Below are 24,331 nucleotides of genomic sequence, written 5' to 3'. Positions count from 1 at the left end.
TAAGCTCTGTCCTTAGCTATTCCTGCACTCAGACCATTGGGAAATACTTTGTTAACATGGTTGTTTTTTTCCTAACCTTCACTTTCACCAAGCTGACAGTAGCCTATTGGAGAAAGGTTTTATTGCTGCTTCTTTTCTCTATTGTTCTTTCCTCATCTACTTCATTCAACTTTTAATAACATAATAGAGAGTATTGCTCTGTGGTCATTGCTGTCTCAGAGCTCAGTTTTAATTGACCTCATTCTTTCACCATCATGACAGACTCCTAGAGGTGGTACTGTCAAGGTGGATTTCTTTCTGTGTGCCTAAGTTAAGGGACACTACCTGAGAAACTTTTTACGTGAAGGCTGCCTTTCAGGCAGATGAGAACTGCTGTTACAATGGGATGTCCTTTATTACGTATATTACGTTTTTCTGGTCTCAGTTTTTCTGGCGTGATCACAATGCTCTTCTTCAGTCCTCGTATATGTTGTCTGATGTGGTAACTTCGAGTCTTTTCAACAATGACACATAAACTTAGAGAAACTTTGGGGAAATGCTGCATGATCCACATACAGGCCTACTACTTATGTCAACAGTCTCTTCAGAGATAATATGAGGAACACAGGCTTCCAGAAGGTCTGTAGAATATTTAAGACTACCATGAAGATGCAGACATGGAGAATATCTTGAGCTACAAATGGTTACACAAACAAGTACACTTCCATGATAACTCAATTTCTGAATGTTTTGCTATGTCTGCATTCCCTGTATGAAGTAGAATATAGAGATAGATAAGACAGGATGAGAAAAGGATGAGAAAAGACAGGATGAAAAAAAATAAAGATGCATGACTGCACATGCAAATTGTAAAACTTGGGATTGTAATGGGTGAAAAGTCTCAGATTAATTTGTAACCACTGCCATCATATTTAGAAACTGTACTGCCATTAAGCAGTCACTGAGGAGCATAGAGTGGGATACAATCAAACCTGCAAATCAAACCTGGGGTTTTCAGCTGCAGTTTTCAGAACTAGAAAATGCTAATGGCACTATCAGTAATTCATGGTACTTGTTTTATTTTTCATATGGTGAGTTTATTGTGAATTAAGAATACAGACAGTGTTTTAATGATACATATGAAGGCTGTCACATATGCACTCTGGTTTTGGCTGTGCACTTTAGAGAAGCATTAATATAAACAGAGGTAAATAATTATATACATCTCCTTTCCCAGAAAATCTTTGAAGCAATTCCACCAAAGTGTGGCAGATCATTCTGTGCATTTATCTATCCAGTAAATATACACATAAAAATTTATTTATCCAAATTTTTATAATTATTCTTTACCACCATGTTTTATTTTGGTACCTTAAAATGTGAAATATTTTTTTGGTCTTGAATTTATTTATTTATTGATTTATTTTTGACCTTTTAAGGCTAAATATGACCCACCACAGTAATCAAAAATGAGAAGAGAGGAAGGGGTAAAGACTTAGTCTCTCTACACTAGTATTTTGTTTTCATTTTGCATTTTTAAATGACTGTGGAATATATGCATTACCTTAGCTGAAATAAAGAAGAATAGTTTAGTAAGAAAGCAAAAATAGGTCAGAAATGTCCAAAATCTAAACAGGTAAGTATAATTCTCATAGTACTAGTTTATACTCTGTTTGCAAATAATCTATAATCTAATCATAACTGGCATTGTTTTGAGAAGCATATTTAACAAGTTTGTATGTTGTCATTGAGTGTTTTCAATAGTTTACTTTCATGGTTCAGGTATCTTCTAAGACTTTACTAAAACTATGAACTTCCCTGTACTTGTAGTAGTTGTTGCCTTCGGGGCAGATTTGGATAAAATAGTATTTTTATTACTGCACAGTACAGCACATTCATGTGTCTGAAGATTTAGATGTGGTAAATCCTGTTCAGTCAATAGATTTCATAAATATCAACTTTGAGTTTCGTTCAATTTTTGACTACTGGAAAATCAGGAAAACATTGTTTCTTTTTTTCTCTTTCTCTCTTTTTTTTTTTTTTCTCTCTCTCTCTTTTTCTTTTTTCTGTATAGATTATTTTATTTTCACTGAGGGTGTTGAGAGAAGACAATCTTCATTTGGTTGTCTCTCCAGAAATATTAGATTGGCTATCTTTTTCTTCCTCCAACAAGATTAGTTCAGTCCTTGCTGAAGATGTAACTATAGTTCGAGACACTGGAACATTAGATGAGGTCCCATCAATTTCAACTTTTTCACCCTCTGTTGTTTCTTTGGGTGATAAGGTTTCTTGTGCATCGAAAAATACTTCAGGTTTATCTGATGGGCTATCTTCATCTGAGATTCTTCTCTCTTTATGACCTATCTCTTCTTTGTCAACGGTCTTAGCTTTTTTGGAAGGAGACGAGAAACCAAGCTTGGGAAATCTAAACCATCCAGTTTTTTCTGTTTGCTTAGAAGAATCACTAACAGATGTGTCACTTGGTTTCATATCTTCTGGTTTCATTTCTTCTATTTTTTTTACTTCTGTTTTTGAGTCTGAGCTTGTTTCATCACCAGAAGATGAAAAGCCAATACTTGGAAGCCAAAATTTGAATCTTCCAGGAGATCTTTTACTATCAGTCTTTTCTTTTTCATTAGTTATGTATTTTTCCTCGTCTTCTAGAGCTTCAGCTACATCCTCATCTTTAGAGAGAGGAGCTGTGGTTATTTCCTCTGGTGACTTGTCAGGATGACTCTCCTCAGGTTTACCAGAGGGCTCTACTTCAACGGCAAATGTTTTTAACTTTGGCAAACCTATCACTCTACTAGATCCTTCAGTCTCAGTGTGAGGTTTATCACATGGTTTAATCTCAGCACTGCCAGGCCTCTGTACATCTGCTCCAAAGCTTTTACCAGAACATTCCATTGATGCATCTTCCACTGAAGATGGCTCCTGGACTAACACTTCTAAATCACTGTGTGATTCAGGCAACTTCACCTTGAGCAATGAGAATCCCAAGGTAGCAGTTTTAACTTCAGATGAAAGAATCTCTGATTCTTTCACTATCTCAGTAGTATAAATTTCACACCTTTCAATAGCAACATGTTCAGGTTCTACTATCTCACTCACTTCTTGGCCTTCTACATATGACCAATGAATGTCTTGCCCTGCATTTGAAAGGGAGGAATCTATGGTAGCAGTCATCTGTGCTGTTTTAATGTCAGGTTCAGTCAGAGTTAGAATTTTGCTCTTTGCTTTTTGAATATTGCCCTCTAGAGTCTCTGGAGTTTCTTCAAGGACAGCAGAACTTGCTTGCAGATGCACCACTTCAATGTCAGAAATAGTTCTTTTTTGATCCAGTACTACTTTTGACACTGAAACATCAGCTTCAGTTGGGAGAGCTTTGAAAGTGAATCTCGGTATTTTTAGCTTGGGAATTTTTATATTTACTTCCAGGCCATCTTGTGATTTGTCCATCGTTTCCTCTGTTATTCTAGCAGATGAGTCCATCTGATCTCGAGTTGGACTTGTCAGGCCAATGGATCCTTCCAATTTTTGAAACTGCATTTCTGCTGTGCCTATTTCAGTTTCAGACACTGAAATGGCTTCTGACTTTGGCAAATTGATATCATCTTTTAAACCCTTTACTTCTGAGTGCAACACTCCGAACTTTGGAATCTTAAACTTGTATGCTTTAATTTTACTTGTTTCTGCTCTGTCTTCTACTTGCTCTTCCACATTTGCAGACATGTCCTTTTCAACACTTTTTTTCACTTGAAATTTCATTTCAGGATCTACTCTGGCAATTTTAACATCCATTTTCACACCTGGAACTTCTACCTTTATATCTTCCAGCTTAGCTACAACATTTGTTGTAGACCATTCACACGAGGGCCATTTTAACTCACTGTCTTTTCCTATAATTTTCATCTCACCTGTCTTTATCTTTCCTGTACTAATCACTGCCCCTTGATTTTGAATGTCTAGCTCTCCCTTTGAAAGACTAACATCTGCTCTGTCCTGTGTTCCGTCCAGAGTAATTTCAGCTGATGATGTTTTAAATTCTGCACTTGAAGCCTCTAGTTCAGTGGTACTTTCAGTCTTTGGGATCTCTGTATCCTGTGATTTGACTTTATGCTCTTGAAGAGACAGAGTGCATATAGGGAGCTTACTTGGTGAACTGCTGTCTCTGTCAATTTTTGAAACACTTATTTCTGGTTTAGTTAATTCTGTTGAAGACACTACGAATTCTGAAGTGTGCATTTTTTGTCCTTCAGTACCACGCTTAACTATGTCTGCATATGTTTCAGTTTTTGGAATATTCACTCTACTATCTGTACTTTCTGCAGATAATGAAATATCTCCTTCCATCTTTGGCAAGCTAACACCAGAACCCTTCACAGATTCTCCTAATTTTTGAATCCCTTCTTTTCCAATAGTAATTTCAGCAACTGCATGTGGTAATGAGAAGTTATCTTCAGGAATACTTGTTTCAGTGTGTTCTTTGGAAGAGGGAATGCCTGCCTGAGTTTCTTCCAGACTTCTTTCAACATCAGCATCACCTTTTTTTTCCTTTGAGGATGTCCGGCCAAATGCAGGTATTCTGAATTTTGGCATTTTAAACCATCCCTGTTGTTCTTCAGTCTGAACTTCTTCAGCTTTAATTTCATGTTCTTCTTTTAATTTGACTTCTTTCTCCTCAGGGCTCTCAATATCTTCCTCTGTCATTGATTTAGACACTGCCTTGGGGCTTATGTCTACCTTTGGAGCTTCAGTGCCAGCTGTCAGAACTTGAGGTGTTTTTGCTTTACAAGCATAAATCCCTAATCCAGGATCTGGTGTATCAGATGTAAATTCTGATGCTGGCACTCCCACAGCAATGTCAGCAATTTCTGTTGTCATTTTTAGCTGGGGTAGCTCAGCTTCTATTTTTGGAGAACTGATCTCTGACTCTGGGCCTTTCCCTTTTGTCAGGGAGATTCCAAACTTTGGCTTCTGGAATTTGGGCATTTTAATCTTCCCATCAGGACCTTCCACTTTCATCCTTCTTTCATCCATAACTAATGATCCTTCAGTTGCTGTTTCAGGGCTCCTCAGTTCAATTGCAGTATCTCCTTTGGAGTACTTAATACCCGTTTTTTGAATGAAATCATCATCAGAACTTGGTTTTAGGACAACCTGTTGAAAACTCCCCTCTGAGGCAGGCACAGCAGCATCAATCTTTGCTGAGATGACTCCCTTGTCAGTCTGGGAGGCTCCAGTTTCTGTTTTGGAAAACTCCAACGTGGAGATCTTAACTGCAGCTGGTTTTATGCTGATTTGTGCCCCTTCTTCTGTCCTTTTGGAATGACTTCTTTCTATATCAGGTATCTGTATTGAATCGTCTCCATCTTTTTGTGTTTTAGGAATAGTAGCACCAGCTTCAACTTTTGGTGAGTGTGTCTGCGATTTGGGAACCTTGATCTTGGAAAGTGAAATTTTAGGCATGACAAACTGAGGCTTTTTAATTGGACTTTTCTGTTCATCTTTTCCTGCAGATATTTCTAGATCAAGGGCTGGCCTAGGATCTTGATCATCACTTGCAGTTCCTCCCACTTCAGTGTCTGTTCTGCCTGACTTTGCAGCAAGTTTATTATCTTCCAAAATTGCTCCAGAATCTGGCTTAACAGTTGTTTCCTTCTTTGGTGACCAATTGAAGGATGGAAGTTTGAATTTTGGCATTTTGAAATGTCCTTCTTTCTCTTCTCCATCTCCATCTGCACGCTTTATTTCCTCTTTATTTTTTAGTGCTGTATCTGAATCCTGAATATCGCTGTCTGTCTTTGGGATAGAAATGTCACCTGATGGGAGGTGAACATCAACTTCTGGTGCCTTATTGTCAGCTTCGGTTGTTTTGAATTTAGGGCTGGATGTTTCTGTTCCTGCACCACATTGCACCTCCAAATTTGGTGCTTCCATAGCAACATCAGCTATTTCTATCATTGCTTTTAGTTGGGAAACCATGGCTTCTGATTTGGATTGGCTGACCTCCTTTTCTGACCCTTTTCCTTTAGAATGTGTCATGCCAAACTTTGGCATTTGGAATTTAGACAATTTTGTTTTCCCTTCAGAACCTTCAGCTTTTATTTCTACACCCCCCACAGCAATTTCACTTTCAGTACTTGTCTCAGAACTCTTCACCTCAAAGGAGCCTTTAGCTATCATCTTAGTATCTGAGATAGAGAGGCTGGTATCATCAACAACTGATTTCAATGTTAAGCCATCCTGTTCACACACAGGAAGTATGATCTCACCTGTAGGCATGCTAATATCCACCTCTATTTTGGGAGCTTTGACTTCTGGTTTGGAAAATTCCAAAGTTGGAACTCTAACTTTTGGCATTTTTACACCCATTTCTGCCCTTTCTCCACTACTCCTTTTCTCAGATTCCTGTACTGAAACATCTCCGTCTTTTTCTTGCTTGGGGTCACATACATCAGTTTCTAGTACGGGCAGAGAGACCTGGACTTTTTGACCTTTCACTTTAGGGAGTGAGATCTTTGGCATGATAAATTGGGACTTCTTGTTTTTTCCCTTTTCACCATCTTTTTCTGTTGCTGTATCCAATTCCATATGAAGGTGTTGATTCTCAGGGATAATTAGTGTTAACTTAGATTCTGTGTCTCCAGATGAAATAGACACATTGGATTCTTCCAGATGTCCCTCAGCTTCAGAAGGAGGAATAGCTTCTTTCTTTGGGGACCAACTAAATGAAGGTAGTTTGAATTTTGACATTTTAAATTTGCTTTCTTTCTCCTCCGTGTCCTTCTCTCCTGAAATTAATTCCTGCTCTGTCTTGCACTTTGGACCATGGATTTCCATTTCTAATTCTGGCATGGCATCTTCTGTTGATGGGAGACTGACATCCAACTTCGCTGCATCCGTAACACATTCGGGTGAAGGCTTTTGTAACTTTAGACTTAATTCTGCATCAGGAATCTGAGATGGATATTCAATATCAATATCAAACATATCAGATGTTATCTTTTCCTTGGCAATTTCAGATTCCACTTTGGAAACAACGTCACTTTCTGATGGCTTTCCCTTAGACCAAGAAATTCCGAACTTTGGTTTTCGGAATTTAGGTATTTTAACTGTATATTCTGTGTGTGCAAGAGATATTTCAGCAGTTGGTGTTTTCATTCCTGACTTCATAATTCCTTCCTCCCAAGAACCATCTTCATTCAAAATTTCAAAATCTGATTCAGATTCTCCAATATTCATTTGATATTTAGTAAGAGTAACATCCCCCTTTGATAAAGGTGAATCCTGCTCAAATTTAGAAGAACTAATATCAACCTTAGAGAAACCCAAACTAGGAATTCTAAACTTGCTACTTTTGGGAGCATTATCTCCCTTAATATCAGAAAACAAATTAGAATCAAGACCACCTGAAATCACAGCAGGAGATTCCTCTGTTACAGAATAACAACTAGATTCTGATTCAGAAACTTCCATAACAGACTTACTCGGTAGATGCTGCTTAGTACTTTTAGGAAGGGAAACCTTAGGAATTCTAAACAAAGAAGATTTCGTTTTAGTAACAGCCTCCTCCTTAACTGAGGTTGTACCTAATCCAACATCAATACCAGACACTTGTATATCGGCGCCGGGCAGGGTCACCTCAACGTCGGCGGCTCCCGAGGGCGCCGTCACTTGGGGCTCCTTGAGGCTCACGTCCACATCGGCGGCCACGGTGCCCTTGGCCTCTCTGCTGCTGGACCAGCCAAAGGAAGGCATGCCGAACTTGGGCATTTTGAACTTGCCGTCCTTGGCCTTCGTGGCCTCCTTCTCTGGGGCTTTTGCTTCCCCTTCGAGGGCGAGCGCCGCCTCGGGTGCCTGCAGCTCGACGCTGGCCTTTGGAAGGGTGACGTCCACGGAGGGCAGGCTGATGTCCACCTTGGGAGCTTTGATGTCAGCTTTGGGCATTTTGAGGGAGGGCTTTTCGAGCTTCCAGCCAGCCCCTTCGGTCTTGGCACCGGCAACGTCAGCTTTGAGGCCCAGTGCAGGGCCTTCCCCTGCCACCGTCACAGTGCCGGAGGGCAGGTCAACCTCAGCGGTGGGCAGGCTGACCTCGCCTTCGGGCCCTTCCGCCTTGGGCGCCGACACTCCGAATTTGGGCTTGTCGAACTTGGGCATCTTAAACTTCCCTTTGAGGCCCGTGGCTTCCAGCTCGGCTCCGTCGAGCGAGCCTTCGGCGGAGGGCACTTTCACGTCTACCTCGGGTGCCTGGAGGTCAAGGGAGCCTTCCACGGAGGGCAGCTTGATGTCGGGCGCCGAGATGCTGATGTCGACGGCGCCGGCCTTGACCTCTGCCTCTGGCAGGCTGGCCTCGACTTTGGGCAGGCTGACGTCCGCCTCGACTTTGGGAGCCTTGACGGTCGGCTTGGAGAAGGCCACGCTGGGCACCTTGACTTTTGGCATGTGTATTTTCATGCCGCTGCCCTCCACTTTGCTGGCAGCCACGTCCAGGCTGCCTTCGGCGTCGGGGCCCTGCAGGGTGAGCTCGCCCTCCGGGAGTTCGGCCTGGGCTTTGGGCACGGAGATCTCGCCCTTTGGCAGGCTGACCTGCACGTGGGGCGCTTTGACTTTGGGCAGCTTGACGCTGGGCATCTTGACGTCGGGCATTTTGAACCGGCCTTTCTCCCCGTCTCCGCCGGCGGCTGTCTCGATGGTCACCTCGACGCCGGGAGCTTGGATCTCGGCGCCGGGCAGGCTCACCTCAACGTCGGCGGTTCCCGAGGGCGCCGTCACTTGGGGCTCCTTGAGGCTCACGTCCACATCGGCGGCCACGGTGCCCTTGGCCTCTCTGCTGCTGGACCAGCCAAAGGAAGGCATGCCGAACTTGGGCATTTTGAACTTGCCGTCCTTGGCCTTCGTAGCCTCCTTCTCTGGGGCTTTTGCTTCCCCTTCGAGGGCGAGCGCCGCCTCGGGTGCCTGCAGCTCGACGCTGGCCTTTGGAAGGGTGACGTCCACGGAGGGCAGGCTGATGTCCACCTTGGGAGCTTTGATGTCAGCTTTGGGCATTTTGAGGGAGGGCTTTTCGAGCTTCCAGCCAGCCCCTTCGGTCTTGGCACCGGCAACGTCAGCTTTGAGGCCCAGTGCAGGGCCTTCCCCTGCCACCGTCACAGTGCCGGAGGGCAGGTCAACCTCAGCGGTGGGCAGGCTGACCTCGCCTTCGGGCCCTTCCGCCTTGGGCGCCGACACTCCGAATTTGGGCTTGTCGAACTTGGGCATCTTAAACTTCCCTTTGAGGCCCGTGGCTTCCAGCTCGGCTCCGTCGAGCGAGCCTTCGGCGGAGGGCACTTTCACGTCTACCTCGGGTGCCTGGAGGTCAAGGGAGCCTTCCACGGAGGGCAGCTTGATGTCGGGCGCCGAGATGCTGATGTCGACGGCGCCGGCCTTGACCTCTGCCTCTGGCAGGCTGGCCTCGACTTTGGGCAGGCTGACGTCCGCCTCGACTTTGGGAGCCTTGACGGTCGGCTTGGAGAAGGCCACGCTGGGCACCTTGACTTTTGGCATGTGTATTTTCATGCCGCTGCCCTCCACTTTGCCGGCAGCCACGTCCAGGCTGCCTTCGGCGTCGGGGCCCTGCAGGGTGAGCTCGCCCTCCGGGAGTTCGGCCTGGGCTTTGGGCACGGAGATCTCGCCCTTTGGCAGGCTGACCTGCACGTGGGGCGCTTTGACTTTGGGCAGCTTGACGCTGGGCATCTTGACGTCGGGCATTTTGAACCGGCCTTTCTCCCCGTCTCCGCCGGCGGCTGTCTCGATGGTCACCTCGACGCCGGGAGCTTGGATCTCGGCGCCGGGCAGGCTCACCTCAACGTCGGCGGCTCCCGAGGGCGCCGTCACTTGGGGCTCCTTGAGGCTCACGTCCACATCGGCGGCCACGGTGCCCTTGGCCTCTCTGCTGCTGGACCAGCCAAAGGAAGGCATGCCGAACTTGGGCATTTTGAACTTGCCGTCCTTGGCCTTCGTGGCCTCCTTCTCTGGGGCTTTTGCTTCCCCTTCGAGGGCGAGCGCCGCCTCGGGTGCCTGCAGCTCGACGCTGGCCTTTGGAAGGGTGACGTCCACGGAGGGCAGGCTGATGTCCACCTTGGGAGCTTTGATGTCAGCTTTGGGCATTTTGAGGGAGGGCTTTTCGAGCTTCCAGCCAGCCCCTTCGGTCTTGGCACCGGCAACGTCAGCTTTGAGGCCCAGTGCAGGGCCTTCCCCTGCCACCGTCACAGTGCCGGAGGGCAGGTCAACCTCAGCGGTGGGCAGGCTGACCTCGCCTTCGGGCCCTTCCGCCTTGGGCGCCGACACTCCGAATTTGGGCTTGTCGAACTTGGGCATCTTAAACTTCCCTTTGAGGCCCGTGGCTTCCAGCTCGGCTCCGTCGAGCGAGCCTTCGGCGGAGGGCACTTTCACGTCTACCTCGGGTGCCTGGAGGTCAAGGGAGCCTTCCACGGAGGGCAGCTTGATGTCGGGCGCCGAGATGCTGATGTCGACGGCGCCGGCCTTGACCTCTGCCTCTGGCAGGCTGGCCTCGACTTTGGGCAGGCTGACGTCCGCCTCGACTTTGGGAGCCTTGACGGTCGGCTTGGAGAAGGCCACGCTGGGCACCTTGACTTTTGGCATGTGTATTTTCATGCCGCTGCCCTCCACTTTGCCGGCAGCCACGTCCAGGCTGCCTTCGGCGTCGGGGCCCTGCAGGGTGAGCTCGCCCTCCGGGAGTTCAGCCTGGGCTTTGGGCACGGAGATCTCGCCCTTTGGCAGGCTGACCTGCACGTGGGGCGCTTTGACTTTGGGCAGCTTGACGCTGGGCATCTTGACGTCGGGCATTTTGAACCGGCCTTTCTCCCCGTCTCCGCCGGCGGCTGTCTCGATGGTCACCTCGACGCCGGGAGCTTGGATCTCGGCGCCGGGCAGGCTCACCTCAACGTCGGCGGCTCCCGAGGGCGCCGTCACTTGGGGCTCCTTGAGGCTCACGTCCACATCGGCGGCCACGGTGCCCTTGGCCTCTCTGCTGCTGGACCAGCCAAAGGAAGGCATGCCGAACTTGGGCATTTTGAACTTGCCGTCCTTGGCCTTCGTAGCCTCCTTCTCTGGGGCTTTTGCTTCCCCTTCGAGGGCGAGCGCCGCCTCGGGTGCCTGCAGCTCGACGCTGGCCTTTGGAAGGGTGACGTCCACGGAGGGCAGGCTGATGTCCACCTTGGGAGCTTTGATGTCAGCTTTGGGCATTTTGAGGGAGGGCTTTTCGAGCTTCCAGCCAGCCCCTTCGGTCTTGGCACCGGCAACGTCAGCTTTGAGGCCCAGTGCAGGGCCTTCCCCTGCCACCGTCACAGTGCCGGAGGGCAGGTCAACCTCAGCGGTGGGCAGGCTGACCTCGCCTTCGGGCCCTTCCGCCTTGGGCGCCGACACTCCGAATTTGGGCTTGTCGAACTTGGGCATCTTAAACTTCCCTTTGAGGCCCGTGGCTTCCAGCTCGGCTCCGTCGAGCGAGCCTTCGGCGGAGGGCACTTTCACGTCTACCTCGGGTGCCTGGAGGTCAAGGGAGCCTTCCACGGAGGGCAGCTTGATGTCGGGCGCCGAGATGCTGATGTCGACGGCGCCGGCCTTGACCTCTGCCTCTGGCAGGCTGGCCTCGACTTTGGGCAGGCTGACGTCCGCCTCGACTTTGGGAGCCTTGACGGTCGGCTTGGAGAAGGCCACGCTGGGCACCTTGACTTTTGGCATGTGTATTTTCATGCCGCTGCCCTCCACTTTGCCGGCAGCCACGTCCAGGCTGCCTTCGGCGTCGGGGCCCTGCAGGGTGAGCTCGCCCTCCGGGAGTTCAGCCTGGGCTTTGGGCACGGAGATCTCGCCCTTTGGCAGGCTGACCTGCACGTGGGGCGCTTTGACTTTGGGCAGCTTGACGCTGGGCATCTTGACGTCGGGCATTTTGAACCGGCCTTTCTCCCCGTCTCCGCCGGCGGCTGTCTCGATGGTCACCTCGACGCCGGGAGCTTGGATCTCGGCGCCGGGCAGGCTCACCTCAACGTCGGCGGCTCCCGAGGGCGCCGTCACTTGGGGCTCCTTGAGGCTCACGTCCACATCGGCGGCCACGGTGCCCTTGGCCTCTCTGCTGCTGGACCAGCCAAAGGAAGGCATGCCGAACTTGGGCATTTTGAACTTGCCGTCCTTGGCCTTCGTAGCCTCCTTCTCTGGGGCTTTTGCTTCCCCTTCGAGGGCGAGCGCCGCCTCGGGTGCCTGCAGCTCGACGCTGGCCTTTGGAAGGGTGACGTCCACGGAGGGCAGGCTGATGTCCACCTCGGGAGCTTTGATGTCAGCTTTGGGCATTTTGAGGGAGGGCTTTTCGAGCTTCCAGCCAGCCCCTTCGGTCTTGGCACCGGCAACGTCAGCTTTGAGGCCCAGTGCAGGGCCTTCCCCTGCCACCGTCACAGTGCCGGAGGGCAGGTCAACCTCAGCGGTGGGCAGGCTGACCTCGCCTTCGGGCCCTTCCGCCTTGGGCGCCGACACTCCGAATTTGGGCTTGTCGAACTTGGGCATCTTAAACTTCCCTTTGAGGCCCGTGGCTTCCAGCTCGGCTCCGTCGAGCGAGCCTTCGGCGGAGGGCACTTTCACGTCTACCTCGGGTGCCTGGAGGTCAAGGGAGCCTTCCACGGAGGGCAGCTTGATGTCGGGCGCCGAGATGCTGATGTCGACGGCGCCGGCCTTGACCTCTGCCTCTGGCAGGCTGGCCTCGACTTTGGGCAGGCTGACGTCCGCCTCGACTTTGGGAGCCTTGACGGTCGGCTTGGAGAAGGCCACGCTGGGCACCTTGACTTTTGGCATGTGTATTTTCATGCCGCTGCCCTCCACTTTGCCGGCAGCCACGTCCAGGCTGCCTTCGGCGTCGGGGCCCTGCAGGGTGAGCTCGCCCTCCGGGAGTTCGGCCTGGGCTTTGGGCACGGAGATCTCGCCCTTTGGCAGGCTGACCTGCACGTGGGGCGCTTTGACTTTGGGCAGCTTGACGCTGGGCATCTTGACGTCGGGCATTTTGAACCGGCCTTTCTCCCCGTCTCCGCCGGCGGCTGTCTCGATGGTCACCTCGACGCCGGGAGCTTGGATCTCGGCGCCGGGCAGGCTCACCTCAACGTCGGCGGCTCCCGAGGGCGCCGTCACTTGGGGCTCCTTGAGGCTCACGTCCACATCGGCGGCCACGGTGCCCTTGGCCTCTCTGCTGCTGGACCAGCCAAAGGAAGGCATGCCGAACTTGGGCATTTTGAACTTGCCGTCCTTGGCCTTCGTGGCCTCCTTCTCTGGGGCTTTTGCTTCCCCTTCGAGGGCGAGCGCCGCCTCGGGTGCCTGCAGCTCGACGCTGGCCTTTGGAAGGGTGACGTCCACGGAGGGCAGGCTGATGTCCACCTTGGGAGCTTTGATGTCAGCTTTGGGCATTTTGAGGGAGGGCTTTTCGAGCTTCCAGCCAGCCCCTTCGGTCTTGGCACCGGCAACGTCAGCTTTGAGGCCCAGTGCAGGGCCTTCCCCTGCCACCGTCACAGTGCCGGAGGGCAGGTCAACCTCAGCGGTGGGCAGGCTGACCTCGCCTTCGGGCCCTTCCGCCTTGGGCGCCGACACTCCGAATTTGGGCTTGTCGAACTTGGGCATCTTAAACTTCCCTTTGAGGCCCGTGGCTTCCAGCTCGGCTCCGTCGAGCGAGCCTTCGGCGGAGGGCACTTTCACGTCTACCTCGGGTGCCTGGAGGTCAAGGGAGCCTTCCACGGAGGGCAGCTTGATGTCGGGCGCCGAGATGCTGATGTCGACGGCGCCGGCCTTGACCTCTGCCTCTGGCAGGCTGGCCTCGACTTTGGGCAGGCTGACGTCCGCCTCGACTTTGGGAGCCTTGACGGTCGGCTTGGAGAAGGCCACGCTGGGCACCTTGACTTTTGGCATGTGTATTTTCATGCCGCTGCCCTCCACTTTGCCGGCAGCCACGTCCAGGCTGCCTTCGGCGTCGGGGCCCTGCAGGGTGAGCTCGCCCTCCGGGAGTTCGGCCTGGGCTTTGGGCACGGAGATCTCGCCCTTTGGCAGGCTGACCTGCACGTGGGGCGCTTTGACTTTGGGCAGCTTGACGCTGGGCATCTTGACGTCGGGCATTTTGAACCGGCCTTTCTCCCCGTCTCCGCCGGCGGCTGTCTCGATGGTCACCTCGACGCCGGGAGCTTGGATCTCGGCGCCGGGCAGGCTCACCTCAACGTCGGCGGTTCCCGAGGGCGCCGTCACTTGGGGCTCCTTGAGGCTCACGTCCACATCGGCGGCCACGGTGCCCTTGGCCTCTCTGCTGCTGGACCAGCCAAAGGAAGGCATGCCGAACTTGGGCATTTTGAACTTGCCGTCCTTGGCCTTCGTAGCCTCCTTCTCTGGGGCTTTTGCTTCCCCTTCGAGGGCGAGCGCCGCCTCGGGTGCCTGCAGCTCGACGCTGGCCTTTGGAAGGGTGACGTCCACGGAGGGCAGGCTGATGTCCACCTTGGGAGCTTTGATGTCAGCTTTGGGCATTTTGAGGGAGGGCTTTTCGAGCTTCCAGCCAGCCCCTTCGGTCTTGGCACCGGCAACGTCAGCTTTGAGGCCCAGTGCAGGGCCTTCCCCTGCCACCGTCACAGTGCCGGAGGGCAGGTCAACCTCAGCGGTGGGCAGGCTGACCTCGCCTTCGGGCCCTTCCGCCTTGGGCGCCGACACTCCGAATTTGGGCTTGTCGAACTTGGGCATCTTAAACTTCCCTTTGAGGCCCGTGGCTTCCAGCTCGGCTCCGTCGAGCGAGCCTTCGGCGGAGGGCACTTTCACGTCTACCTCGGGTGCCTGGAGGTCAAGGGAGCCTTCCACGGAGGGCAGCTTGATGTCGGGCGCCGAGATGCTGATGTCGACGGCGCCGGCCTTGACCTCTGCCTCTGGCAGGCTGGCCTCGACTTTGGGCAGGCTGACGTCCGCCTCGACTTTGGGAGCCTTGACGGTCGGCTTGGAGAAGGCCACGCTGGGCACCTTGACTTTTGGCATGTGTATTTTCATGCCGCTGCCCTCCACTTTGCCGGCAGCCACGTCCAGGCTGCCTTCGGCGTCGGGGCCCTGCAGGGTGAGCTCGCCCTCCGGGAGTTCGGCCTGGGCTTTGGGCACGGAGATCTCGCCCTTTGGCAGGCTGACCTGCACGTGGGGCGCTTTGACTTTGGGCAGCTTGACGCTGGGCATCTTGACGTCGGGCATTTTGAACCGGCCTTTCTCCCCGTCTCCGCCGGCGGCTGTCTCGATGGTCACCTCGACGCCGGGAGCTTGGATCTCGGCGCCGGGCAGGCTCACCTCAACGTCGGCGGCTCCCGAGGGCGCCGTCACTTGGGGCTCCTTGAGGCTCACGTCCACATCGGCGGCCACGGTGCCCTTGGCCTCTCTGCTGCTGGACCAGCCAAAGGAAGGCATGCCGAACTTGGGCATTTTGAACTTGCCGTCCTTGGCCTTCGTGGCCTCCTTCTCTGGGGCTTTTGCTTCCCCTTCGAGGGCGAGCGCCGCCTCGGGTGCCTGCAGCTCGACGCTGGCCTTTGGAAGGGTGACGTCCACGGAGGGCAGGCTGATGTCCACCTTGGGAGCTTTGATGTCAGCTTTGGGCATTTTGAGGGAGGGCTTTTCGAGCTTCCAGCCAGCCCCTTCGGTCTTGGCACCGGCAACGTCAGCTTTGAGGCCCAGTGCAGGGCCTTCCCCTGCCACCGTCACAGTGCCGGAGGGCAGGTCAACCTCAGCGGTGGGCAGGCTGACCTCGCCTTCGGGCCCTTCCGCCTTGGGCGCCGACACTCCGAATTTGGGCTTGTCGAACTTGGGCATCTTAAACTTCCCTTTGAGGCCCGTGGCTTCCAGCTCGGCTCCGTCGAGCGAGCCTTCGGCGGAGGGCACTTTCACGTCTACCTCGGGTGCCTGGAGGTCAAGGGAGCCTTCCACGGAGGGCAGCTTGATGTCGGGCGCCGAGATGCTGATGTCGACGGCGCCGGCCTTGACCTCTGCCTCTGGCAGGCTGGCCTCGACTTTGGGCAGGCTGACGTCCGCCTCGACTTTGGGAGCCTTGACGGTCGGCTTGGAGAAGGCCACGCTGGGCACCTTGACTTTTGGCATGTGTATTTTCATGCCGCTGCCCTCCACTTTGCCGGCAGCCACGTCCAGGCTGCCTTCGGCGTCGGGGCCCTGCAGGGTGAGCTCGCCCTCCGGGAGTTCGGCCTGGGCTTTGGGCACGGAGATCTCGCCCTTTGGCAGGCTGACCTGCACGTGGGGCGCTTTGACTTTGGGCAGCTTGACGCTGGGCATCTTGACGTCGGGCATTTTGAACCGGCCTTTCTCCCCGTCTCCGCCGGCGGCTGTCTCGATGGTCACCTCGACGCCGGGAGCTTGGATCTCGGCGCCGGGCAGGCTCACCTCAACGTCGGCGGCTCCCGAGGGCGCCGTCACTTGGGGCTCCTTGAGGCTCACGTCCACATCGGCGGCCACGGTGCCCTTGGCCTCTCTGCTGCTGGACCAGCCAAAGGAAGGCATGCCGAACTTGGGCATTTTGAACTTGCCGTCCTTGGCCTTCGTGGCCTCCTTCTCTGGGGCTTTTGCTTCCCCTTCGAGGGCGAGCGCCGCCTCGGGTGCCTGCAGCTCGACGCTGGCCTTTGGAAGGGTGACGTCCACGGAGGGCAGGCTGATGTCCACCTTGGGAGCTTTGATGTCAGCTTTGGGCATTTTGAGGGAGGGCTTTTCGAGCTTCCAGCCAGCCCCTTCGGTCTTGGCACCGGCAACGTCAGCTTTGAGGCCCAGTGCAGGGCCTTCCCCTGCCACCGTCACAGTGCCGGAGGGCAGGTCAACCTCAGCGGTGGGCAGGCTGACCTCGCCTTCGGGCCCTTCCGCCTTGGGCGCCGACACTCCGAATTTGGGCTTGTCGAACTTGGGCATCTTAAACTTCCCTTTGAGGCCCGTGGCTTCCAGCTCGGCTCCGTCGAGCGAGCCTTCGGCGGAGGGCACTTTCACGTCTACCTCGGGTGCCTGGAGGTCAAGGGAGCCTTCCACGGAGGGCAGCTTGATGTCGGGCGCCGAGATGCTGATGTCGACGGCGCCGGCCTTGACCTCTGCCTCTGGCAGGCTGGCCTCGACTTTGGGCAGGCTGACGTCCGCCTCGACTTTGGGAGCCTTGACGGTCGGCTTGGAGAAGGCCACGCTGGGCACCTTGACTTTTGGCATGTGTATTTTCATGCCGCTGCCCTCCACTTTGCCGGCAGCCACGTCCAGGCTGCCTTCGGCGTCGGGGCCCTGCAGGGTGAGCTCGCCCTCCGGGAGTTCGGCCTGGGCTTTGGGCACGGAGATCTCGCCCTTTGGCAGGCTGACCTGCACGTGGGGCGCTTTGACTTTGGGCAGCTTGACGCTGGGCATCTTGACGTCGGGCATTTTGAACCGGCCTTTCTCCCCGTCTCCGCCGGCGGCTGTCTCGATGGTCACCTCGACGCCGGGAGCTTGGATCTCGGCGCCGGGCAGGCTCACCTCAACGTCGGCGGCTCCCGAGGGCGCCGTCACTTGGGGCTCCTTGAGGCTCACGTCCACATCGGCGGCCACGGTGCCCTTGGCCTCTCTGCTGCTGGACCAGCCAAAGGAAGGCATGCCGAACTTGGGCATTTTGAACTTGCCGTCCTTGGCCTTCGTGGCCTCCTTCTCTGGGGCTTTTGCTTCCCCTTCGAGGGCGAGCGCCGCCTCGGGTGCCTGCAGCTCGACGCTGGCCTTTGGAAGGGTGACGTCCACGGAGGGCAGGCTGATGTCCACCTTGGGAGCTTTGATGTCAGCTTTGGGCATTTTGAGGGAGGGCTTTTCGAGCTTCCAGCCAGTCCCTTCGGTCTTGGCACCGGCAACGTCAGCTTTGAGGCCCAGTGCAGGGCCTTCCCCTGCCACCGTCACAGTGCCGGAGGGCAGGTCAACCTCAGCGGTGGGCAGGCTGACCTCGCCTTCGGGCCCTTCCGCCTTGGGCACCGACACTCCGAATTTGGGCTTGTCGAACTTGGGCATCTTAAACTTCCCTTTGAGGCCCGTGGCTTCCAGCTCGGCTCCGTCGAGCGAGCCTTCGGCGGAGGGCACTTTCACGTCTACCTCGGGTGCCTGGAGGTCAAGGGAGCCTTCCACGGAGGGCAGCTTGATGTCGGGCGCCGAGATGCTGATGTCGACGGCGCCGGCCTTGACCTCTGCCTCTGGCAGGCTGGCCTCGACTTTGGGCAGGCTGACGTCCGCCTCGACTTTGGGAGCCTTGACGGTCGGCTTGGAGAAGGCCACGCTGGGCACCTTGACTTTTGGCATGTGTATTTTCATGCCGCTGCCCTCCACTTTGCCGGCAGCCACGTCCAGGCTGCCTTCGGCGTCGGGGCCCTGCAGGGTGAGCTCGCCCTCCGGGAGTTCGGCCTGGGCTTTGGGCACGGAGATCTCGCCCTTTGGCAGGCTGACCTGCACGTGGGGCGCTTTGACTTTGGGCAGCTTGACGCTGGGCATCTTGACGTCGGGCATTTTGAACCGGCCTTTCTCCCCGTCTCCGCCGGCGGCTGTCTCGATGGTCACCTCGACGCCGGGAGCTTGGATCTCGGCGCCGGGCAGGCTCACCTCAACGTCGGCGGCTCCCGAGGGCGCCGTCACTTGGGGCTCCTTGAGGCTCACGTCCACATCGGCGGCCACGGTGCCCTTGGCCTCTCTGCTGCTGGACCAGCCAAAGGAAGGCATGCCGAACTTGGGCATTTTGAACTTGCCGTCCTTGGCCTTCGTAGCCTCCTTCTCTGGGGCTTTTGCTTCCCCTTCGAGGGCGAGCGCCGCCTCGGGTGCCTGCAGCTCGACGCTGGCCTTTGGAAGGGTGACGTCCACGGAGGGCAGGCTGATGTCCACCTTGGGAGCTTTGATGTCAGCTTTGGGCATTTTGAGGGAGGGCTTTTCGAGCTTCCAGCCAGCCCCTTCGGTCTTGGCACCGGCAACGTCAGCTTTGAGGCCCAGTGCAGGGCCTTCCCCTGCCACCGTCACAGTGCCGGAGGGCAGGTCAACCTCAGCGGTGGGCAGGCTGACCTCGCCTTCGGGCCCTTCCGCCTTGGGCACCGACACTCCGAATTTGGGCTTGTCGAACTTGGGCATCTTAAACTTCCCTTTGAGGCCCGTGGCTTCCAGCTCGGCTCCGTCGAGCGAGCCTTCGGCGGAGGGCACTTTCACGTCTACCTCGGGTGCCTGGAGGTCAAGGGAGCCTTCCACGGAGGGCAGCTTGATGTCGGGCGCCGAGATGCTGATGTCGACGGCGCCGGCCTTGACCTCTGCCTCTGGCAGGCTGGCCTCGACTTTGGGCAGGCTGACGTCCGCCTCGACTTTGGGAGCCTTGACGGTCGGCTTGGAGAAGGCCACGCTGGGCACCTTGACTTTTGGCATGTGTATTTTCATGCCGCTGCCCTCCACTTTGCCGGCAGCCACGTCCAGGCTGCCTTCGGCGTCGGGGCCCTGCAGGGTGAGCTCGCCCTCCGGGAGTTCGGCCTGGGCTTTGGGCACGGAGATCTCGCCCTTTGGCAGGCTGACCTGCACGTGGGGCGCTTTGACTTTGGGCAGCTTGACGCTGGGCATCTTGACGTCGGGCATTTTGAACCGGCCTTTCTCCCCGTCTCCGCCGGCGGCTGTCTCGATGGTCACCTCGACGCCGGGAGCTTGGATCTCGGCGCCGGGCAGGCTCACCTCAACGTCGGCGGCTCCCGAGGGCGCCGTCACTTGGGGCTCCTTGAGGCTCACGTCCACATCGGCGGCCACGGTGCCCTTGGCCTCTCTGCTGCTGGACCAGCCAAAGGAAGGCATGCCGAACTTGGGCATTTTGAACTTGCCGTCCTTGGCCTTCGTGGCCTCCTTCTCTGGGGCTTTTGCTTCCCCTTCGAGGGCGAGCGCCGCCTCGGGTGCCTGCAGCTCGACGCTGGCCTTTGGAAGGGTGACGTCCACAGAGGGCAGGCTGATGTCCACCTTGGGAGCTTTGATGTCAGCTTTGGGCATTTTGAGGGAGGGCTTTTCGAGCTTCCAGCCAGCCCCTTCGGTCTTGGCACCGGCAACGTCAGCTTTGAGGCCCAGTGCAGGGCCTTCCCCTGCCACCGTCACAGTGCCGGAGGGCAGGTCAACCTCAGCGGTGGGCAGGCTGACCTCGCCTTCGGGCCCTTCCGCCTTGGGCGCCGACACTCCGAATTTGGGCTTGTCGAACTTGGGCATCTTAAACTTCCCTTTGAGGCCCGTGGCTTCCAGCTCGGCTCCGTCGAGCGAGCCTTCGGCGGAGGGCACTTTCACGTCTACCTCGGGTGCCTGGAGGTCAAGGGAGCCTTCCACGGAGGGCAGCTTGATGTCGGGCGCCGAGATGCTGATGTCGACGGCGCCGGCCTTGACCTCTGCCTCTGGCAGGCTGGCCTCGACTTTGGGCAGGCTGACGTCCGCCTCGACTTTGGGAGCCTTGACGGTCGGCTTGGAGAAGGCCACGCTGGGCACCTTGACTTTTGGCATGTGTATTTTCATGCCGCTGCCCTCCACTTTGCCGGCAGCCACGTCCAGGCTGCCTTCGGCGTCGGGGCCCTGCAGGGTGAGCTCGCCCTCCGGGAGTTCGGCCTGGGCTTTGGGCACGGAGATCTCGCCCTTTGGCAGGCTGACCTGCACGTGGGGCGCTTTGACTTTGGGCAGCTTGACGCTGGGCATCTTGACGTCGGGCATTTTGAACCGGCCTTTCTCCCCGTCTCCGCCGGCGGCTGTCTCGATGGTCACCTCGACGCCGGGAGCTTGGATCTCGGCGCCGGGCAGGCTCACCTCAACGTCGGCGGCTCCCGAGGGCGCCGTCACTTGGGGCTCCTTGAGGCTCACGTCCACATCGGCGGCCACGGTGCCCTTGGCCTCTCTGCTGCTGGACCAGCCAAAGGAAGGCATGCCGAACTTGGGCATTTTGAACTTGCCGTCCTTGGCCTTCGTGGCCTCCTTCTCTGGGGCTTTTGCTTCCCCTTCGAGGGCGAGCGCCGCCTCGGGTGCCTGCAGCTCGACGCTGGCCTTTGGAAGGGTGACGTCCACGGAGGGCAGGCTGATGTCCACCTTGGGAGCTTTGATGTCAGCTTTGGGCATTTTGAGGGAGGGCTTTTCGAGCTTCCAGCCAGCCCCTTCGGTCTTGGCACCGGCAACGTCAGCTTTGAGGCCCAGTGCAGGGCCTTCCCCTGCCACCGTCACAGTGCCGGAGGGTAGGTCAACCTCAGCGGTGGGCAGGCTGACCTCGCCTTCGGGCCCTTCCGCCTTGGGCGCCGACACTCCGAATTTGGGCTTGTCGAACTTGGGCATCTTAAACTTCCCTTTGAGGCCCGTGGCTTCCAGCTCGGCTCCGTCGAGCGAGCCTTCGGCGGAGGGCACTTTCACGTCTACCTCGGGTGCCTGGAGGTCAAGGGAGCCTTCCACGGAGGGCAGCTTGATGTCGGGCGCCGAGATGCTGATGTCGACGGCGCCGGCCTTGACCTCTGCCTCTGGCAGGCTGGCCTCGACTTTGGGTAGCTTGACGCTGGGCATCTTTAAGTCAGGTATTTTGAACTGGCCTTTCTCCCCGTCTCCGCTGGCAGCTGTATCGATGGTCATCTCGACGCCGGGAGCTTGGATTTCGGCCCCGGGCAGGGTCACCTCAACGTCAGCGGCTCCCAAGGACTCTGTCACTTGGGGCTCTTTGAGTCTCACGTCTACATCAGCAGCTACGGTTCCCTTGGCCTCTCTGCTGCTGGACCAGCCAAAGGAAGGCATGCCGAACTTGGGCATTTTGAACTTGCCGTCCTTGGCCTTCGTGGCCTCCTTCTCTGGGGCTTTTGCTTCCCCTTCGAGGGTAAGTGCCTCCTCTGGTTGCCTCAGGTCGATGCTGGCCTTTGGAAGGGTGACGTCGATGGATGGCAGGCTGATGTCCACCTTGGGGTCTTTGGTGTCAGCTTTGAGGGAGGGTTTTTTCTCCATAACTTCCTGTGCTGTCATTGTAACTGTGGTTTTTCCTTTTTTTGTTTCTGAAATTTCATTTTCTGAATATTTTACATTGGTTTTGTATTTTGTTATTTCTATATTTTCTGTTGGAATGTCTGTGTTTTGTTTAAATAATCCTTTTTTCGTTAATTTTATCTTTTTTTCTTTCATTTTTATTTCTCTTTCATCTTTTGTTGTTCCTATTTGAGTGATAGTTTCTTCTTTTTTCTTGGTTGGTGTACTGATTTCACCCATTTTTACTTCTTCGTCAGGTTTTATAGGCTGTATTTGTCCTGTTGTTTTTTCCAAATGAATGTCTGGTAACGACTCCTTTATATGTTGCTTTTTTAGTGTTGGCAATTCATCTCCTAGTGTGTGTTCAATATTTTTTTCACTTATTTTTTCTTTGGGTATTCCTATTTCCATTTCAGCATTTGGAAATGTCGTATCTTCTCCTGATACTCTCATTTCCAGTTTTGCTCCTTCTTTTAGGGATGGCATCTTTGCTTCCTTGTCCTTTAACTGACTGTAAGATTCCCCTGTCTCATCCTTTGCGGTTGCCCAGGTAAATGTAGGCAATTTAAACTTTGGTAGTCTGAATTTGCTTTCTTTTCCTTCTGTATCCTTTTCACCTGTCTTCATGCCACTGTCCATCTTCAAGTCTTTATCACTCATGGGCATATCATCCTCTGTCTGTGCCTTTTTAACAATATCATCTGATTCAACTGTGCTGTCTTCTCTTGATATTTTAATGTCAGCTTTAGGTATTTTGGCAATTTTGAATGATGGTATTTGCATTTTCAAAGTAGATTCTTCTGATTCTGCATCAGATATGTGAGTTTTCACTTCTAACTTCCTGCCTACCTCTGTAATTTCATCAGCTGTTGTTTCTGGTACAGAACGTGGAATATCACTTTCTGGTTTGGTTAAAGCGTTCTCAGTCTCTGCCTCTTTTCTTTTGGGCACTGAAATTTCAGATTTTGTTTTCGGAATTTTTAGTATTTGTGTGTCATCTTCCATTTGCTTTTCTTCTGTTTCCAGTATGTCAGGTGTGTGTAATTCTGCTTTAGCAGTGCCTATTTCTAGACCTCTTACCTGTATGGATCCTTTTGCTGCATGATCCATTATGTCTATGTTAATTCCAGATTCTGCTTCTGTTTTATCAGCTGTTCCTTTCTGTTTCTTTTTCCGTGATTTTGATGAGGCTTGTGGTAGTTGTTTAGTTGGACTTTCTTTCAGATCTGCTGCTTCTGAACTGGGCTTCAGTACCTGTGTTGTTATAGCTGGTCCTTCAGGTACAGTAAGCTTCAGTGCTGATTTCTTTTCCTTTTCTGTTTTAATGCTTATTTCAACTTCAGGGCATTTTTTTTCATGAGTGGGAATACCGTTTTTCATATCTTTTAAGTCTTTTGTTAAAGTTTCATGTAACTCCTCTGTTTTCATTTCATAAGCAGGAGATGTGGTATATTCAACAGTCAGTATTTCAGGACTTTCCATGCTGATATCTTCTTTATGTATCTTTTGTCTTTCAGATAACAGTGTAGCTTTTATTTCTTTTTTTTGCTTGTCTTGAGATTCTCCTTTGGATCTGTGCATTTTGAATCCAATACTAGGGAACTTCAGTTTCTTTTGGCTTCCTTTTTTTTCTTTAATATGAACTTCTTGTTGAAATTGAGACTCTGTGTCTGTGCTTGTAGGGGAAATATCCTGTATAGCAGGCTCATATGCATCAGATGTACTATGAGATCTTCTGTGTCCCAATATCTTTTTATTTTTAATTGACTGGAATTTTGGCCATGACAATCTGTCTTTTTTAGGTCTCTTGCTTCTTCCTACCCTTTGGTTTACAATTAATGTTTCCCTGTCTTCTTCTGAAATAGTTTTTCCTGAAATATGCAGCGTTTCTTCAGGAATGCTTTCACTGAGTTCTTTTTCCTGAAAGAACAAATATAGTTAGTAGATTAAGAGTTAACTAAATATAGATGCAAGACAAAAAATATAGACAATAAAATATATACTATAAAATAAGTAGGGAATTGAGCTTTGTATTCACATTATCTGCTTCTTACGTTAAAAAAGCCTGAAAATGGAGGATGTAATTCAGGCAGAAATTACATAAAATAAATAGATTATATGACAGCAATATGTGGACTTGTGAAAGTCTACCATCGTTGCAAAACATCTCTCTGTATTGCTGTATAAATACATGTATATATGAAGAGAAAATATGCAAAAATAATTTTGAATGTGGTGAAGACCTGTGAGCAGATCCTGTCTATGGAGATATCAGGGATTAAACATATTTTTATGATAATATTTCATTGCTGAGCTTTTGAGAAAAATATTTACTGGTATCTTACAC

The 24,331-nt window shown here is 53.3% G+C and overlaps 1 protein-coding gene across 2 annotated transcripts in view; it reads right to left on the bottom strand.

Annotated features, from left to right (window-relative positions):
- Positions 1–1,041: 1,041 nt before the first annotated feature.
- The window catches only part of AHNAK2 (AHNAK nucleoprotein 2), a 65,092-nt gene continuing 41,802 nt past the window's right edge, over positions 1,042–24,331 (bottom strand). For both annotated transcript variants that reach the window (XM_072038223.1, XM_038180470.2), the window contains exon 7: positions 1,042–23,904. In XM_072038223.1, coding sequence (XP_071894324.1) covers positions 2,095–23,904 — 21,810 coding nt within the window. In that variant the 3' untranslated portion in view covers positions 1,042–2,094. The remainder of the gene's footprint in view (positions 23,905–24,331) is intronic.

This window comes from Anas platyrhynchos, chromosome 5 (assembly GCF_047663525.1).
Source record: "Anas platyrhynchos isolate ZD024472 breed Pekin duck chromosome 5, IASCAAS_PekinDuck_T2T, whole genome shotgun sequence".
Classification (NCBI taxonomy): Eukaryota; Metazoa; Chordata; class Aves; order Anseriformes; family Anatidae; genus Anas; species Anas platyrhynchos.
The sequence above is the reverse complement of the archived record's forward strand: the minus strand, read 5'-3'. Positions and strand labels throughout refer to the sequence as shown.